Source organism: Thermomyces lanuginosus (assembly GCF_041956635.1).
Source record: "Thermomyces lanuginosus strain ATCC 200065 unplaced genomic scaffold VTN49scaffold_41, whole genome shotgun sequence".
In the NCBI taxonomy this organism is placed as follows: Eukaryota; Fungi; Ascomycota; class Eurotiomycetes; order Eurotiales; family Trichocomaceae; genus Thermomyces; species Thermomyces lanuginosus.
The window spans coordinates 61,068-79,154 of NW_027192375.1; the positions used below are offsets into that span (position 1 = coordinate 61,068).

Below are 18,087 nucleotides of genomic sequence, written 5' to 3' on the forward strand. Positions count from 1 at the left end.
CATACAAATTAAATAACAAACATAAACGGAAGGATAAGAAAAAAGAAGAAAAAAAAAAAAGGTCATGGGTATACGGCATATGCAAGACAAGAAAAAAAAAGACACCGTGATCAAACGTGGCAAGACTCAGACACCACCCTTTTGAGCCTTTTCCTGGGCTCGACTGATTCGGGCCGATTTGACCAGGGGTGCAAGGCTGCTCAGCGGGTCGCACATGTTCATGAATGGGTGCTGGGTTCGCGTTAGAGAGCTGGAAAAGGGTATCAGGGGACTAAGGAAACTTACATTTAAAAGTTCATGAGCAGATGCTCGCTTCTCCGGATCGACCCGCAGCGCTAGGTGCAGGAAGTCCCGGAAAACGGGTGAGAGGTTCTGCTCATCTTTGATCTTGGGAGTCCCGTTGGTGGCGATCAGGTACAGCGCACGGAGAGGGGTCTCGGTCAAATACGGGGGCTCGCCCTCGATCATCTCGATCGCCATGATGCCCAGACTCCAGATGTCTACCTTCCGGCCGTACTCCTTCCTGGAAACGACCTCAGGGGCCATCCAGTAGGGCGTTCCTACCATCGTGTTCCGCTTATGCTGCGAGTCGTTGATCTGTGCACAGAATCCAAAGTCGGCTGCACTAACGTTAGATGTGCGTCGAAAAGATTAGATTCTGAATACTTACTGAGCTTGATATCGCCGTTCATCGATAGCAAGATGTTATCCGACTTGATGTCTCGATGAATGACACCTTTCGAGTGTAGATGTTGCAGGCCGTGGAGAGTCTAGAGAAAAAAACATAAGCATTGCATCACAAGACGGGGAACGATACAAACCTCTCGGCAGACAGCGGCAATCTGGCCCTCGGTCATGATGTTGAACGTCACAACATCCGTCAAGCTGCCGCCTTCCATGTACTCCATGACTACCCACAAATCCAACCCGTGGAGATAGCTGTCCAGGAAGTTGACAATGTTCTTGTGCTTGCTATCCTTCATCACCAGGATTTCGTTAATGATCAGATCCTTCTTTGGCTGCAGATCCAGATTCATCTGCTTGATCGCGACACATCGGTTGGTGCCAACTTCGTACGCCGTAAACACACCGCCTGAGGCACCTTGTCCAATCTTATTAAGATTGTAGTACTTCTTGGTAGGATCACCCGGCGTGCAGATCATCTGCAGTTTAGCGCGCACGTCAAACGCATTGCTCTGGCGAGCACGCGGCCGAGGCCGAGGGGCAGCACCAGGAACCTGCTGTTGCGGAGGAGGAGGAGGAACAGCGCTCGGCGCAGGGACATGATGATTTTGGGAAGGTTGCGAGCCGGGTGCGCTCGGGAGCCCCTTTTGGTTGTCGTAGCGGGCTTGGTACTGTTGCTGCTGTTGCTGCTGCTGCTGGCGTTGGCTCCGACTGCGGTCCAGCTGCTTCTCTTGGATCGCCTGCTGAGCGGCTGCCATGGCCCGTTCTTGCTGCTGCTGATACTGGATTGGAGATGCAATCGGCCCCTTGGAATGGGGTGCTGGCTTCGGTGAGGTCGGTCCCACCAGCGGAGAGGTTTCAGCAATCGGCGATGTCGGTAGCGACGGTCCATTGGATTCCTGGGTCGTCTTGGGCGGCGCCGGTGCCGGCTTGTTGTTCGCAACCGGTGGTTGCGGAGGCGGTCGTGTGGGAACCATTGCGCCGGTCGGCGGCTTGGGAGCGGCCCGGGTCGGTATCAGGGCCGGCGTCTGTGCGGCGGCGGAGGCCGGCGATGGTTTCGAGGGTACCGGCGGCGGGGCTCGGGGGTTTTCAAAGCTGGCCTGGTGGTTCTGCGGGAAACGAGGATTGATGGAATCTAGGTCATGATGGACATGGGCGTGTTCGAACTTATGCCAGACCTCGTCTTCCGCAGCACCGGAGGCATTCTTTGCATAGAAGCGCATAATGTCAACCATGGTCTGCGGATGCTGCTCCTGTTCCGTTTTCGAAATGCCGCTGGCCTGCAGTATCCGCTGCCAGTCCTTGGGAAGGCCCTGTGCCAGGTTAGTCGACGAACACGGGCGGCAGCGTCCGTATTCCATTGCTGATGCCAATGACGTACCGTAAACTGGCCCGTTTGGTTATCGTAGCCGACATGGGTGACATGAACGGGATTTTCCGGAGCTGAGATCTTGATACTGCGCGGTGAGCCGAGCACGCTGTTCATGATACTGGAAAAGGTGTTTTTCCTTCGCGGCTTTGATGACGTGTTGCCATCATCGGAGTTGCGTTTCGCGCTCGGCGCGACATCATCGATTTGGGGAAGTGCCGTCTCCATTCGGGAAATATTCGTGAAGCTGGCGGACTGTCGAAGCCCGCGCAGGTCAGGACTGGTGTGATGGGATGGTCGTGCGGGCGGGCGGCGAAGGCCGGATGTCAGATCGGAGTCGTGCTCCCCCTCTTCGAGGACGTTGGACAAGACGCGGGATTCCGAGGGCGCGGAGCTCAGGGAATGCTCGGAGCCGGTTTTTTGATATGAAGCGCGGCTTGCATGGGGCAGGCGAGGAAAGTCGGAGCCGCCAGTGACGGGCGACGAACCGGCACTGACGCTGTGATTCCGGGACTGATCGAGCGATGAGGACGACGAGCCGTAAGCGTTCGAGTGCGAGCGCGCGTGGTCGCGGTGATTCTGGGAACGAGGATAGACGGGGGCGGAGGGGTGTCGCTTGAGAGAAGAAGAATTGGAATTGCTGAGGCTGCGTGGGGGATCTTTCTGCAGCTTAGAGCTGGGGCGGCGGAACCAAAAGGAGGAAGATTCGTGGTCCATGGTGACCAGATGCACGGCAGCGTGTCAGCCGCCCACCGCTGCAGGGGTAACGGCCCAAATGAATCAACAGGTGATGCGGAATTGGGTGAATGGCTGAAGCTTGGTGGGGGGGGGGGAGAGGAAATTCAGGATTAGGTTATGCGTGCTGGCGACGGCGACCGCAGGCGGACGAGAATAGCGGGAGGAAATTGGCGGATGCAGCGAGGATTCAGGGATGAAGGGCGGATCATCGAAGGAGGGAATAATCGTTAGTGTTTCCAACGGTCAAGAATGGAGAGCGATGAGAGAGACTCTCGCATCGAGCGCGCGTATATGTTGGACTCCCAAGTACCCTACTAGCTTTCTTGCACGTGGAGCCTGAATCAGCCTGGTCCTTTGTCCGGATTCGCGGCTTGGGATGCAATATCTACACGGACAGACTACAGGATACGGAGGGAGCGATCCAGCACTAACTTAGTGAACTTGGTCTGCTCTTGGGAGTGATTATTAAACGATCGCGGTGGCTGAGAGCGAGAACTTTTAGCAGGGCCGTTGGGCAGGGATTGATTTCAGAGCGCGACTGCCGAATCACGCTGATGAAACAAGGTTTGAATGCAAATTTCGCGCCAAGCCTCGAAGTCGGAGAGGTGGACCAATCAGCGGGGGCCACAAGGGATGGAGACCAGCCATGAGTCGTGATTGGTGCGTTTGTGATCGAGGGTCGCAATTGCATTTGAGCGGAGATTTTTCGATGGCGCCTTCCATTGTTCCATTGACGTTGGTCCACTGGCTGTCCTCCTCTTTCCCGTCTTCGTTTCCGGAGACGCCAGTTGATGTTTTCGCACGAGAAAACGGGGATAGACGAGATATCCACATCATCGAGTGGGCATGAACGCATGAAACGAGGGAAGCAATTCGTGAAAGCGAATCAGTGGCCGGTGGAGGGCCGCCCTGGAGCAGCCCTGGCGGGACGGGAGGAGTCCGAGCTTCGATGGGGGGGCATGGGGCCGTTGAGGAGAACAGCAGACTTCTGGACCACTGGAAACTCTGGTACTGTTCCTAGCCGCCCGGCTTTTTCTGGGATGGGGGAGATGGATTGAACGATGTCAAATGAATCGCTTTTGACTCCCTGCCCTCAATCGAATGTGCATTGTGCATCCGATTTATGCTTTGTCGATCATGAGTAACTACTAATGTAATTCCATGTTCTCCGAGTAGAATGCGGCGATTCAGTCGGATTTCCATGATCCGGGCGCACGATCGGTGCTCCTTTTCGACCAGGGGTCCAGTAACATCGGAACTATCAACCGGACTAGTGAAGCAGGGGGTCAATGCAAGAGGTTAATGGCAGCAGTGCAGCACGGATCACACACGGATCATAAGATTTGCCGCAGCGGAATTGATTGGGATCGTCGGTCCCAAATCCCTGGAAACACCGAGGGAAAGTTACTTCCAGCTTTCATGCGCCCGAGACGGCCCCTGGATCTCATCTCGTGACACAGATGCAGCGGTTGGTGTACTGGATTCAGTGTTCAAGAAATTTACGGGAACAAAGAAAAGGGACCGCGTGGGTGGCCCTGGAGCATAGAAGCTGTAGGGAAAGATGACCTCATTACCCAGATCCGGTAGATCGGTAGTAGTACTTCATGCGACCAACTATCCCAGGATAAGATGCAGTACTGTTTCGGGATGCTGAATACAGTACATAGGTGCCGACCCGAAATTTGGTGGCTTCATGGCGCCTGCCAGCTCAAATGCATCGAGCCAGAGCTCTATCAACATGCTATGTTCTCAGAACTGCGTGCAGCTTGTCCATCGGTCGAACATATATGCGAAGCGCTGGTGGCATGATCTACTTCCCGATCTTACCATACGAGAAGAAGCCAACCGCGTCGTCGATTGCTCGAACGAAGCATTCGGCTATCAATGATGACCCTCCAGAGCCTCGGGCGGTAACTGCACATTCGTCGTTCCGTCGTGCGGATCGGGATAGTACCACGTCGTAATGGCGATGATCACGTACACGATGACGAGCAGTGCGCCCTCGAGGTAATTCGACGACCCATCGCGGAGGAAATTGCCCACGACGAGAATGGACAGGACCAGCAGAACAATCATGAAAATTTCAAAGTTAAGGTCCATGTCCTTGCCAAGCCCCCAGCCAACGATGACGGCCAGCGGAGCATTGAAGAGCGCCGTTTGGATCGAGGGACCGAGACAATGCGACAGGGCGAGATTGATCTGGTTGTCCCTAAAACGATGGTCAGTGTGCCAAGCGCCAGTGGGGCTGGATGGAGACGTGGAGTCGGTACCAAGCTTCATCAACGGTGGTGATATGCTCAGCAGCCTTTTCAACCAGGGGGACCAAGATCAGACCCATGAAATTGTCCGGCACGCCTCGCGCGACAATTGCCGGGATCTCATCAACTAAGAACACGGCGCACATCGTCACGCATGTCAGGGAAATCGCAATGGCGATCAGGGTCTCCGTCATGGTCAACCTGGCCCGGCGGATGTCCTCCATTCGGTCTTCGTCGGCCTCCTCATCAAATCCGAGGACATCGTCATAGATACTGTGATGACTACGGAGATTGAACCAGAGCCACCTGCACTGCGTCAGTACCGGCCGCACGAAACGTGAATAATAACGGACTCGGCGGGTCAAAAACATACGTGAAGAAAGCGATAATGAGAAGAACCGAGGTCGCATGGCTGATATCGCGGGTGTTCTGGACCAGTACGTCAAATGTAAAGGGACCCTCGGTGGATGTGCTCCCAGACAGAGCAGAGAAGAATGCACTGGGAATCAACAGACCAAAGCCGGCGACAAGTAACAGACCCGAGCCTGTTTCGCTGATGACTTGGTGGAATTTCTGCTCATTGCGTCGCAAGCCGCCCATGAAGAAACACAAACCCAAGCAGAGCAGGAGGTTCGCCAGGATGGAGCCCAGAATGGCGGCCTGGATGACGGGAATGAGGTTGTTGTGATTGTCCCGCGCCACCAGGATCATGAACAAGATGATCTCCACGACCGAGGAGAGCGCAGTCTCCACGATCACTCCCAGCACTTTGGGCAGCTTATGCGCAAGTTCACCGCCGGCGAATCCCAGCACATTTGCCGAAGGTACCATGGCGATATAGGAGAGAATAAAGTCCCACATATGTTCCTCCGGCCGGGCCCAGTGGAAGACGATGGCCGCTGGCACAAACGGCCACAGAATGTTCACGTATCTGGACACTGGCGTCGTCCCCTTGAAGCAGATCATGAGGAATTTCAACGGATGGATCCCGCTCCGGCCGCTTTCTCCATGGTTGTGCAGCTCTTCGTGGCTCGGGTGAGCGTGCCCGTTATGATGCGTCGGGAGCATACTCTCGCTGGAGCCTCTCTGGCCGATATTCGCCCCGTTGGGCGAATTTGACGACGATTGGCCTGACATTGTCGATTGAGAGCTTTCTGGCGATCAATTCATGGTCTACTCGAGAAAAATCCTGGGAAAACTGGCTGATGTTGCGGAGAAAGACAGTTGAAGGGTCAAATGATCAACAAGGTCACGGTCTGGACTTGTAATTGCCTGCCCGAGGCAATAAGTCTCTAAACCCAGCGGCAGCTTGCCGGTAAGTAGAGCGTCTTTATTAGCCAGTGAAACTGCCACACGTACAGACTTGCGTACATACCCCCAACCTCAAACGGGACTGTTTCAGGTTGAAGATCCCTAACCTTTGTTGATGTTTTCCCTTCAGGGGGTGTCCAACTCAGCAATCTAAATTAGCTTCCACGTCCAGTTTAGCGTACGATATTCATTACCAAATTCCCTGAAAATTCCACTGCAAAAGAGTTTTTTCATGCCAAAAAAGTCCAAGCTGATATTTAAATTTTAACGATTGTCACAGCCACGGCTGAGCCACAAAGTACGCCACACCGCCGCCACCACCACCGTGCGGAGTCGCGGCTATGAAGCAGACTCGCCCGAGTCACCGCTGACCACCTCCGAGCTGTGCAACGCATCGGATTAAACGGGAACAGTTGATGGGACATGAGGTGAAGAATTACCGCAGTTATTATTGAATTCCCACTCATCAATTGGAGCTTGAGATGGTCAGGCTGGCTTAGAGGACCTATTCGCGCTGTTCTTCGTGCAATCTCAATTGCTTTTCCCTGCGTTCCTACTGAGAGCCTGCGATCGAGTCATACCCTGTTGGTCACCATAGTACATTGAGAAATAGAAAGATATGCAAACTGCACGCCGCACCGTACGGGTACTGTAGTCCTCCAAATTGAAGTCTTCCGAGGTTTCTCGAGGCACTAGTGGTAGGTACGGAGAGTCCGCGTTGGCCGAAGCTTGGAGGAACTTAATTCATCGTTGTGGATAAGTACCCGTATTGCCAGCATTCGTGCTCAAGGGAACAGTTGCTACTCTCCAAGTCGATGTCATCATGGCTTGACGGACTGGATCCAATTCACAATGTAAGGCCGTCCTAGTTGACGGTGGTAGTCCTGCTATGAGCCTATGGTAGAATGTGGTCGCCCTCTCCGGTTCGAGACACCGAGGCGGCTCGAATCGCGCCAATTCCCCAAGCCAAACTGGCCTCTTCTCACCTTCAAAAAATTCCAGGAAAATCCACGAACAACGGTTAACCTTCTCCCATCTCTCCAGCCCCCCTCTTCTCTCCCTTCTCTTCTCCCCGGCATCCTCCTCCGCCCCCAATTCCGCCGCGGTGATGCTTCGCTGCGTCTCCTTCGCCCTGTAGCCTCGCTCCCGTCGCTTGGTCCCTCTCTCTTCGGTTCGTTGGAATTCGCTTCAGGACACCCGGAATTCGGGCTGCTACATATTTAATTGTTCAATTGGCCCCTTTCAAGATCGCAGTGAGTATTCCGCTTAGTTTCTCCGAGTATCATTTTGCTAAATCGGTGACTTGGCTCAGCTACTCTGTTCAATTTTGCCGCTTCCACATTCGCATCTCCTCAACCCGCAACTCCATCGTCATGGCTACTGAAACCCCTGGTATGATAGTCAACGGTGCGCAGCCCAAATCTGCTGCCGCGGTTCTCTCGGAGCAACATGCCCGCGCAGAGAACTTGAATCCCACGGTGGAAGAAGTGCCGGATGAGGACGCTCCTCCTGCGCCGTCTTCATCGGCCAAACCCGCACCCGTAGAGCCAAGTCCAGCAGCCTCCGAGCCGCGTCAGGCTGCACCGAAACCCGCCGCAAGCCGTCCCATCCTCGATGTGAACTCGGAAGAGTCGTTCCCGGCGTTGGGGAGCGGGCCGAAACCGAAGGCCGCGGCGAACGTGGCCTCAGCATGGGGAGCGAAGAAGCTGGGAGCGTCTCCTGCCAATGGCGCAGCTGCCGCTCAACAGCCGGGTATGCATCCGATTTCTGGTTTGCTATAGGCAAAGAGCGCTAACGGTGGCGTTCCTGTCGCACAGCGGCGCCGGATTTCTCGAGCGGGCCCAAAATCATGTCACTACCAGGAAAGCATGTTGAGCAGCTGCGGCTGGCGCCGTCGCAGATGATCCCGCGTTCTCAGCTGAAGAAGCCCATCCGCGACATTCTGAGAGACATCAGCCGACGCTCGAAGGCCACCGTCGACATGCGCAGTGGCCCCGATGAGTCAATTATCTTTGAAGGAAGAGGTTCTGTGGATGCTGTCCGACAGGCACTGAAGGAGGTGGCCCAGCAAGTCGGGTCGAAGGTAATTTTGTTCTCCTAGCGTCTGTGAGTGTTCTCCGCAACTGACGCGTTTGCAGCAATCCGTTCGTGTGCCGATCCCAGCCTCTGCCAGACCCCATATCATTGGGCGCCAAGGTGCGGTAGTGCAAGACATCCAGCAGCGGTCCGGCGCCCGGGTTCAGGTTCCTCGCGCCGATGATGCGGCCGCTGACGAGGATGACGATGCCACCATCGATGTGTTCATCGAGGGTGACCCGGTGGCGGCTGAACTGGCGCGCCGTGAGATTGATGCGATCGTGAAGGAGCGCGCGTCGAACCTCAGCTTGCGCCTTAAGAACATCCCGCCGGAATTCTTCCCATTCATTGCAGGCGCACATAATTCTCACATTCAGGAGCTTGAGGAGCGGACCAAGACACAAATCCGCGTGCCTGTCTACGACCGATGGACGACCCAGCCGCCGCCGCAGGAGGCTAACGTGGGCGAGATCCGCTTCGTTCCCCATCCGCAGCGATTCATTCACATCTCGGGTGAACGGTCGGCTGCGCAGGCGGCCCGCGCCGAAATTGAGCGGCGTGCGGCCGAGCTGCAGCGTCGGCTGACTCTGCGGCAGCTGGCCATCAACCGCGGCCAGCATCAGTTCATCCTGGGCGACAGCGCGACCGGGCTCCATGACTTCTTGGCCGAGACCGGCTGTGCAGTAATCCTGCCCCCTCCGTCGGATGACAGTGAGTTCTTGACTATCACTGGTCCGGAGGACCAGATCGAGGCTGGTATCAATAAGGCCATGGAGCTGGCTACAAGCATGCAAATGGCCAGCATCGACCTCTCCCGACAGCACCCAGTGTCCCATGCTCGGGCCCTTACCTCGTATCTTCAGAAGCGCCAGGTTATCAAGGAATTGGAGCGCATGTATGATGCCCGGATTGTTCTTCCGCCGACTAACGACGGAGCCGTCACTTGGGAAGTGTATTCGCGCGACGGTAAGAACACCATCCGTGCCCGGTCCGACATCATGAGCCTGATCCAGGCGCATCCACCGTCGCGACTGCGCTCCATCTCGGTGGATCCGTACTTGCACCCATACTTGCGGTCACGGAGCGTGCCGAAGCTCCGGAACGAGTATGGTGTGCACCTCGTTGTGCCGGATGACCACGATAGCTCCGAGGTGGTTCTTGTCTACGAAGGCCGCCCGGCGCCCGGCGAGGAGTTCCAAATCCCGCGGCAGAAGCCGTCTCCCGAGCAGATTGCGACGTTTGAGCAGGCGCTTCAAGCCGCCCAAGAGTCCTTGCTTAACTCTCTCGGTGACCAGTCGGACATTGTGTCGTCGACAGCGAACGTTCCTGCCAAGTATGTATATGAATTTCAAATCAACAATGGCACGCTGTTAACTAATGCGCTTTTAGGTACAATGACAAGATTCGCAGGTTCCTTGCACGGGAGCAAGAAGCGGACGAGGACCGGATTCCTGTGCGCGTGCTGTTCGAAGGCGAGCAGGGCCGTAATGGCCGCAAAGCGAATGCTGCCTCTCAGATCGAGTTGGCCCTGCGCGGTCGCCGCGGGGATGTGGACGATCTGACTTCCAAGATCAAGGCTTTCGTCGAGCAGCAGGAAAAGGAGGATCTGGAGCGCGGCTACACCATTTCCTTTGACTTCCCGCAGAAGTTCGCCAACCTGCTGATCGGCAAGCGTGGCGAGAACATCAACAAGCTCCGCGAAGAATTCGACGTCGACATTAAGGTCGATAATGGCACAGTTGAGATCAAGGGACCCAAGGCCAAGGCCGATGCGGCCAAGCATCGCATTGTCACGCTGGGTCGCCGCTGGGAGGATGAGCGGACGTACGTCCTCAAGATTCCGCCAAAGTACCACCGCGACTTGATTGGGCAGCGGGGCAGCCAAGTCAACCGGTTGCAGGAACGCTACAACGTGCGGGTGCAGTTCCCCCGTGCTGCGGCTGGGTCGCCGAATGATGATCAGTCGGTTGCGGACTCGGCGAGCGAGGTTGGTGGCCGTGGCGGCCGCCAGGCTCCAGATGAAGTGATCGTCAAGGGCCCAAGCAAAGGAGCGGATGCTGCTCGAGACGAGATCCTCAGCCTGTTGCAGTGGATTGTGGATCACTCGCACTCGGCTGTGGTGTCGGTATCGCAGAATCAGATTCCATCGCTGATTGGGCAGCGAGGACGGGAGATGGACAAGCTGCGCGCCGATACAGGTGCGCAGATCGAGGTGCCGAGCGCGCCCAAGGAGAGTGGTGAGGGCGCTGGCCGCGTGGAGATCAAGATTCGGGGCACCAAGGAACAGGTAGAGGAGGCGCGGTCGATCTTGGAGCGACGGGCGCAGGAGTTCGACTCGATCGTGAGCCGAACGATTGAAGTCGACAAGAAGCACCACAAGCCGCTGATTGGAGCCGGCGGAGCGCAAATCCGCAAGATCATCATGGAGGCTGGCGGCCCAAGCGACAGCACGGCGGCGCGGATGGTGAAGTTCCCGCGGGCCGACAGCGACGATCGGACGATCCGGCTGGAGGGTCCCGGCCCGGTGGTGGAGAAGATCATCGGGGCTATCGAGGCGTTCGTGCAGGAACGTGAGGACCAGGTGACAGAGACAATCTCGGTGCCGCCGGCACAGCATCGGCTGCTGATCGGGCGTGGCGGCGACACGCGGCGGGCGTTGGAGTCGCGTTTCAACGTCGCCATCGACGTGCCCAAGCAAGGATCTGGGCAGTCGAACGTCAAGATTCGCGGCCCCAGCAAGGGCGTCGCCGACGCGCGTGCACACATCGAGAAGCTGCTCCAGGAGCACCAGGCCGAGACGGTCGCGGTGCCGCGGCGCCTGCACCACGTCGTCGCCGACAATGGTGCCTTCTTCCGCCGCCTGCGCAACGACTACCAAGTGACTGTTGACCACGCCGGCCAGCAGCCGCCGGCGAAGCCTGCCGCAGAGTCGGCCCGAGACGGTCCCAATGGCGTCTCATCGCTGCCGCTCATCACCGACGACCCGTCCCAGACCGCGCACTCGTGGAAAGTTGTCGCGCCAGTCGAGGTTGATTCGTCTGACGACTCGACGATCCCATGGGTCCTCTCCGGCCCATCCGCCGAGTCCATCCAGCGCGCCAAGAACGCGCTCGAACAGGCCCTCGCCTCGGCCACCTCGCGCCAGGGTGAAGCGACCGGGTACCTCGTCCTGGCGGACCCGAAGACACACCGCTTCGTCATTGGACCCGGCGGCAGCCAGATTAACACCATCCGGCAGCAGACGGGTTGTCGCATCACAGTGCCCAACCACCGAGGCGGCCGCGGCGGTGGCAGCAGCAACGAGGCGATTGAAATTCGTGGCCGGCGCGAGGCGCTCGAGCAGGCCAGGGAGATGATTCTGGATGCAGTGCGCGCGGGTGTTGCTGGTAGTGGTCGATGATTGAAGGACACCATTTTTTTTTTTTTCCTATCTTCATTTCCTCTCTCTCTCTCTCTCTCTCTCTGCTCGAAATAACCAACTTATATTATTGACATTGACTAAAAAGAAAAAAAAAAAAGATCTCTCAAAAATGACTACAGCATGTAACTAACCTCTTAGCTGTGTGTTCATATTTATCAGATATAGGGAAGATTGGCCTACGAAAAAATAAGATTGGATTTTCGACATTCAAGTCCCTACGCAGTTCAGCAAAGTCCTTCAGCTCCAAGGAATTGGATCATATCGCTGGCATTCTTTATTAGATACCCGATCTCCAACCTCACATTGTCACTGATTGTGTCTACTTGTTTTCAATTGTCTGTGCTGGGAAACTAGGGGGAAAGTTTCACAGCCATTGGGGCCCCGTGGAATGTTTCGAAATGCTTCCTAAACTTGAAGCTTAGAGCTAGCTAGGTAGTTGGCTTATTACAGGGCTATCACTCTGTTTTGAGGCAAAGGGGAGGATCAAGCGTCCACACGAAAAAAAAAAGAGCTCAGTGGCTGTTTTCGCTACTTGTATCGTGTTTCTTGTATACAGAACCACTGCAACTGATTTATCCCAAGTATTGCACAGCATGGATAGGTAGTTAAGCCCAATGATGATTAAAGTATCCATTCAATCAATCGCAATCAACTACTTTGACAGACACAACCCATCAATGACTCAAAACTTTCAAATGTCTAGGCAATGTATAAAAAGAAGTATGTTTTAGAAAATATCCCCTTCATCACGTCTCAAGTCATGAGTCTTGGGCGGGGCATACGGGACATCGTCGAATCGAAATGGTTCATAGATTTCGTGCTATGAGGCCGTATTATTACTGCTGTTGTTGCTGCTGAAACAGCTGGTAGGCAAAGTATGCCGCGGCCGCGCCCACCAGGAGGACGATGTAGGCGCCGACACCGAAGCTGCTTGCGCTGGTGCTGCTTCCGCCTGCCGAGGCGGTCGACGTGCCAGCCTGGGCCTTGGGGATGGGGTCACCGGGCTGAAGGATCGCGTCAGAAAAAAAATACGCCGAAGAGAGGCGAGAGTTAATTGACTTACGTTCCGCTTCAAAACACCAACTTGCAGACCAGCCAGAATCTGTCGTGCCTCGTCGCTGTGACCAACATCCTCAAACGCTTCCGTGGCGTCTTGGCCGGCAACGTCGAGGAGGACCTCCTCACCGCCTCTACAGAAAAGAAACAACCTCCGTTAGCAGGCGAAGGGGGAAAGATTCGAGCTGTTGTTGAACGTACGGATGCTCGTCAATAAAAGACGACGCGTTGTAGACCTTGTCGTGAATGACCATGTAAAGGTCCTTCTTGGAATTATGCGCCGAAACGTCGGCGTAGGTGAACTCCTTCTCGGCAGCCATGGTGAACGGGGGAGATGAGCGATGACGGTGTCTGTAGGAGAAGCGGGCGTGAGTGGTGAGAAATAGCAAACTTGACAGCTGTAAGAAAAAGGTCCGATCCGATCTGATTTGGGTTGACTGATCAAAATTGTTGCGCAGGTGGTCTTTATGCTGAACCCGGTTGAGATCGAAATGGACAAACCCAAGCTCGAAACAGAGCGAACGAGGGAAAGGAAGAGTCTCCTAGCACTCACCTTGAGGAATTGAGCGCAGTACTGCCCAGGCGATTGACTGGTTGATTGAATTGCAGCTGGAGAAGAGGGAGAAATTGGAGAGGTGATCGGAAAGGGGATAGAGAAACGGCAAATCAGGTCACAGCTGACAAAGTTCCATCCGATGGTTGGTGCTTTTTTGTTCCTGGCCTTGTATCGGTACGGTAATTTTGATACAAGGACAGCTTGAGAGAGATAAGACTGCCAGTTGTCGTTGATCCTCGAAATTATCTTGCACATAAAAGAAACATTTGATCTTCTGCTCCCAATAGAATGAACCAGATTCATCGCTTGTGTATCAATTCTGGAATCTCGTTGCTATCGTGGGCGTTCTGCAATCTTCCTCCAAGCTACAAACAAACTACCGAGCAGGTCCATCCGGGTTCTCTTTCCGAATCAGGCCATGTTTATCGGGAGGTCAAAGTCACATGACCTCGGGAGACGAGGTTCTTCCGAGAACCGAAGCGGGAAATTTTGGGTCTTAACCCCTCAATGGACTTTTGTCCCCGGATTTCTTCTAGGGCTTCTCGGCTTTCAAGGATAATCGCGGGCAATTCAGGAGCCACGGCAATCCCGAGGAGCCGACGTTCTCGACCAGCTGCTTATCTGCCGCTAGACAACGCCGAAACGATCAGACCCCACCAGTGACTTGTGGAGGAGCCGAGGAACAAATGGTGGAGAACACGGGAAATTTCAGTCATGAAGAGTTCATTATTCATGCCATGCATCTCTATACTCGTACATCGCTGCTATACAAGACTAGCAACAAACAAAAGGGTATAGACATGAGAGAAAAAATAAACCATGCTACCTGGCCGGAACCCGCTCGTAAAACACAATGTATGCCTGTTCGTTCTGCAGCCGATCCGCATGACGCAGGTCTCGCGGATCAAAATCCGTCACTCGCTCGTCGTCAAACCGTCGCCAGCATCCCCGATACGCATCCCGCACCAGCGAGATGTAGTGCCCACCGCTCAACGTGGAGCCCATATGCCGCAGCACCGCATATGCGTCGTAGATGAATGGGCCCGTGGTGGGTGACAGGGCGCCTCCGGAGTTAGCTGTCTCGCCGTTCGCCGGCGGACCATGCGAGATCATAAACCGGTCCATCCGCAGCCCATGCAGCGGGAAGTCGATTGGTGTGTGGATCTTGCGCGCTGATTGCGTCTTGGATGCGGAGAACCGCTTAAAATGCACCACTAGGATCTGCGGCGCCCTCGTCAAGATGATCTGCTTTGTCGCTACCCGCTCTTTCTTGCAGTACGGGCACTTCCACACTTCGTCCCCACTAAGCATCTCCTCCTTGCAGTAGCTCTGCAGGCACTGGTAGATGTCTGCGCTGCCGCTCGTCGGGATCTCCACGCTGATGCTGTAGAACGCCTCGTACGTGGTAGACGTCCGCTGGCACGTCGTGCAGCGCAGCCGGCTGGCGTGCTGCCCGGCGAACAGTGACGAGATGAACGACTCCTCCCGGTGACTGTATCGGTCCCATTCGATTTTCGACACCTTGGGCACCGGCATTCGCTCTCGTTGCATTTCCTCTTCAAACGTCAACGGTCGCAATGGAGTCCGCTGCCAGTTGATGTTAAGATCCTCGTGTAAACAATCCACCAAAAAATCGAAAAACTCCTTGGCGTCCTGCTGCCGATCAATCGCCCACTCCCGGTTCAGCCGCCCGCAGAAATTCCGGAACGACGTCGGCACGATAACCTCCACATCATTCTTCCAGAGTGACCGAATGAGGTTCGCATATAGTCCCGGCATAATTCCCTGCGATCCTTTCCAGTTCTTCTGAAGATAATACCGGAACCGGTTGTCAATGAAGAACTTGCTCATTATCACAGTTGCACTGAGACATTGGATCGTAGCATTCATGTAGCACGTCACGCCAAAGTTCCTCAGCCCTGTCCGCGGCAGCTTCATCCGGGATGCTATCGAGCTGGGTGTGTAGAGTGCCTGCCGAGTCGCCGAGTTTTGCCGAGCTAGTGTTGGCTGGACCTGTCGCCCTTCTGACACGCCGCTGTAAGTCGGCCGCGGTACCGCAGGCGGCGGTCGAGACGGTGCCGCCGGGACAGCAAAGTCAGCCGGGTCGGGCATTGACACTGGTGCTGGTGAAACCATCGACTGTTGTATCGCATGGGGTTCTGGATACCGGCGGAGAAAGTCCTCATATGAGTGGACAAAGGAGGGTCGGCGATCTTCACTTTCCTCCACTTCCTCCGTCATTGACCCATCTGCACTGTCGTATGCACCAGCCTCAACTTCTTCATTCTTGGCCCGTTCCATCCAAGCCGTCAACTCCTCTGAGTTGAGCGGAGTGAACTCCCGGAGGCGCCTCTTCCGGATCTCCAGACTGGAGTTCGCACTGGCCATCGGTACGCGCCCAATGGTGCCTCGCCGTGACCGTATGGGCTGTTTTGCTTGAATCGACCCCATCACGGCCGCTGTGGACGACGTGGCTAGGGACTGGGGCCCTACGAGATCCACCCATGCATCAAGACCTCCCACGAGGAGCGCGGGCGGCCTTCCATCTTTGAGAGGTTTGTATTCGTTGAACTCGTACAAGGTGTCATAAAGCGCCCTCAAATGGGGAGCCGACGTGCCCACAGGAGAGCCAGCCAGGTAGCTCACCGAAGCCGTATTCTGGTCGTAATACACTACCAAATCAAACTCGTTGCGTCGCTCGAAGAGGGACTGTTCATGTTCCGGCGAGACCACCAAGCGCTCCTCCAACTCTTCGGCAGACACATTCTCTTTCAGAGCCACCGGCTCGATGCAAATAATGGACTTGGCGTAAATGTGTCCATTGTCAAACTGCTCCCGCGGGCGAACATCAATGACGAGTACGTTATATTGCCGCATGTACTCTAGCAGTTTAGACGCCTCGATGGTCGTACTGTGCGGCAGGTTGGCGGACCGATTCTGGTGATCACGTACGTGGATTCCATTCGGGGTGCGGGATCGATATGGATTATCATCGTCTGAATAACGGCTAAGGCTGCTACCTCGCGAGCTAGTGAGTTGCGTATACCGTCCATTGGGTCGTGCGCTCTCTGGAAGAATCGGAGGCGGCGGAATAAAAGGAGAGTGTGCCGGCACCGTTGATCCGGGACTATACGCTGGGCTGGGGGGTCGAGGCATCGACATGCTCTTCGGCTCCAAGGGTATTTTGGGCGGTGCCATTGGAGCGGATGTTCCCATCGGGCGCGGCCCCTGCGGCCGTGGGCGGACAGACGAAGCACCATTCCTGTCTTGGGTTTCCGTTGAAGGCATTGAGGGAGATGACGAACTCTTCGTCTGCGACTCCGGGCCGGCGCGTAATCGTGCAAATCGTTGTGCCAACACATCCTCTGCAGTAGACTGGCCCGGTGTAGACTGCCGCTGAAAATCTGAAGGACTCGGCATCCTCAACGACGGGCGTTCTCCGTTATGATCGTGACGCGTGCTCCGCGGACTACTCTGGGCCGAGACGGACCCGCGAGGACTGACATTGTTTGCAATGTTGTCGTCCGTGATTTCCTTCTTGATCGCTTCCATGGTCGCTTGTTTGGATCGTACAGACTAATAAACAGCCTAGTTAGCTGACTGTCATTCCAATCAACGCGCAGCTAGAACACGACACACCAGCATCAGATTGGAGAATTGCTCATAAAAAGCCGATCGCTTACTGACCGCCGCTCGATAGTCCGCGTGGCGGGGTATAACGTTGACAGTGATATCGGAGGCGCGGAGGTAGTAAACGTATGCCGCGTCCAACTTGTTCTGATCGATCAGCGACACGCACGACTGTAAGGCCGTTCGGGCGATCTCCAGCAGCTGGTCGAGCTAGGATGCCTGTGAGCCAAACCCATATCATATGAGAACGAGGCGCAGTTGGGCAGCACTTACCGAGCAGTTCTCATCCACTTCCCACTGCGCCGCCTGATCTTGCAGATCTTTGATATGGGGAAACCGGGCCCGACGCTCCCCTGACATCCCGGATGCGTGTCCATCCTGGTATCGGCCGGCCCAAGTTGCACGTCCATTTGCCGTCTGCATGCCACCGCTTCCGCCAGATTTCCAAGTCGAAGAGTCGGGCGTGTTTGGGAGGGCCGCAGTCGAGGTCATTATCTCTCCCAGACAGGTAGGACGCTCATCGTCTCGGGTCTATATAAGGGTCAAACGAGCGTGGGAATCCGCCGCGTTGTCTCAAGGCGACTGACGGCAGGGATTGAACGGCGCCGCCCCAGCGGTCCGCTGAGGATAGGGTTAGTTGGCAGATTGGCCCTCGTCCAACCGCGACTCAGCACCGAGGCAAAACCGTGAAAACTAGTACATAAAACGAGAGAGAAAACTGTAGACAGTATTAGGATATTCTTTAAAGGCGAGGTTTTTGCGTCGCTGGACTCGTCGTTTGCTCTCCTAGGGTCCTTGATTGTTGCAGCCTCAGGCCGACACGACGCCGGATCACGTGACAGGAGGCACCACCTTGCATGCCAAGACATGCCAGTCCAATGCATGTGAGCGCCGCTTCTCACCGCCTTGATCGATGACGCCACATGTTGCTGGATTGCTGAGTCAGCATATCACCTCTCCACGTGCCTAGGCGTTGATCGGGCTGACC

The 18,087-nt window shown here is 55.5% G+C and overlaps 5 protein-coding genes across 5 annotated transcripts; 1 reads left to right on the forward strand and 4 right to left on the reverse strand.

Moving 5' to 3' along the window:
- Positions 1-126: 126 nt before the first annotated feature.
- VTN49DRAFT_6647 (uncharacterized protein) lies at positions 127-2,770 on the reverse strand (the record flags this gene model as incomplete). Its single annotated transcript, XM_069414828.1, has 5 exons — positions 127-231; positions 286-620; positions 671-770; positions 822-1,997; positions 2,066-2,770. 5 exons carry the CDS (start codon positions 2,768-2,770, stop codon positions 127-129), a joined length of 2,421 nt encoding a protein of 806 aa, XP_069265303.1.
- Positions 2,771-4,672: 1,902 nt separating this feature from the next.
- Positions 4,673-6,186, reverse strand: VTN49DRAFT_6648 (uncharacterized protein; the record flags this gene model as incomplete). The annotated part of the gene is made up of 3 exons (XM_069414829.1): positions 4,673-5,000; positions 5,062-5,355; positions 5,423-6,186. 3 exons carry the CDS (start codon positions 6,184-6,186, stop codon positions 4,673-4,675), a joined length of 1,386 nt encoding a protein of 461 aa, XP_069265304.1.
- Positions 6,187-7,733: 1,547 nt separating this feature from the next.
- Positions 7,734-11,836, forward strand: VTN49DRAFT_6649 (uncharacterized protein; the record flags this gene model as incomplete). The annotated part of the gene is made up of 4 exons (XM_069414830.1): positions 7,734-8,112; positions 8,178-8,443; positions 8,499-9,769; positions 9,826-11,836. The coding sequence occupies 4 exons, from the start codon at positions 7,734-7,736 to the stop codon at positions 11,834-11,836; spliced, it is 3,927 nt and encodes a 1,308-aa protein (XP_069265305.1).
- Positions 11,837-12,693: 857 nt separating this feature from the next.
- VTN49DRAFT_6650 (uncharacterized protein) lies at positions 12,694-13,233 on the reverse strand (the record flags this gene model as incomplete). The annotated part of the gene is made up of 3 exons (XM_069414832.1): positions 12,694-12,861; positions 12,921-13,047; positions 13,115-13,233. 3 exons carry the CDS (start codon positions 13,231-13,233, stop codon positions 12,694-12,696), a joined length of 414 nt encoding a protein of 137 aa, XP_069265306.1.
- A 1,058-nt stretch (positions 13,234-14,291) lies between these two features.
- On the reverse strand, positions 14,292-17,591 carry VTN49DRAFT_6651 (uncharacterized protein; the record flags this gene model as incomplete). Its single annotated transcript, XM_069414833.1, has 3 exons — positions 14,292-17,045; positions 17,109-17,309; positions 17,373-17,591. 3 exons carry the CDS (start codon positions 17,589-17,591, stop codon positions 14,292-14,294), a joined length of 3,174 nt encoding a protein of 1,057 aa, XP_069265307.1.
- Positions 17,592-18,087: the final 496 nt, after the last annotated feature.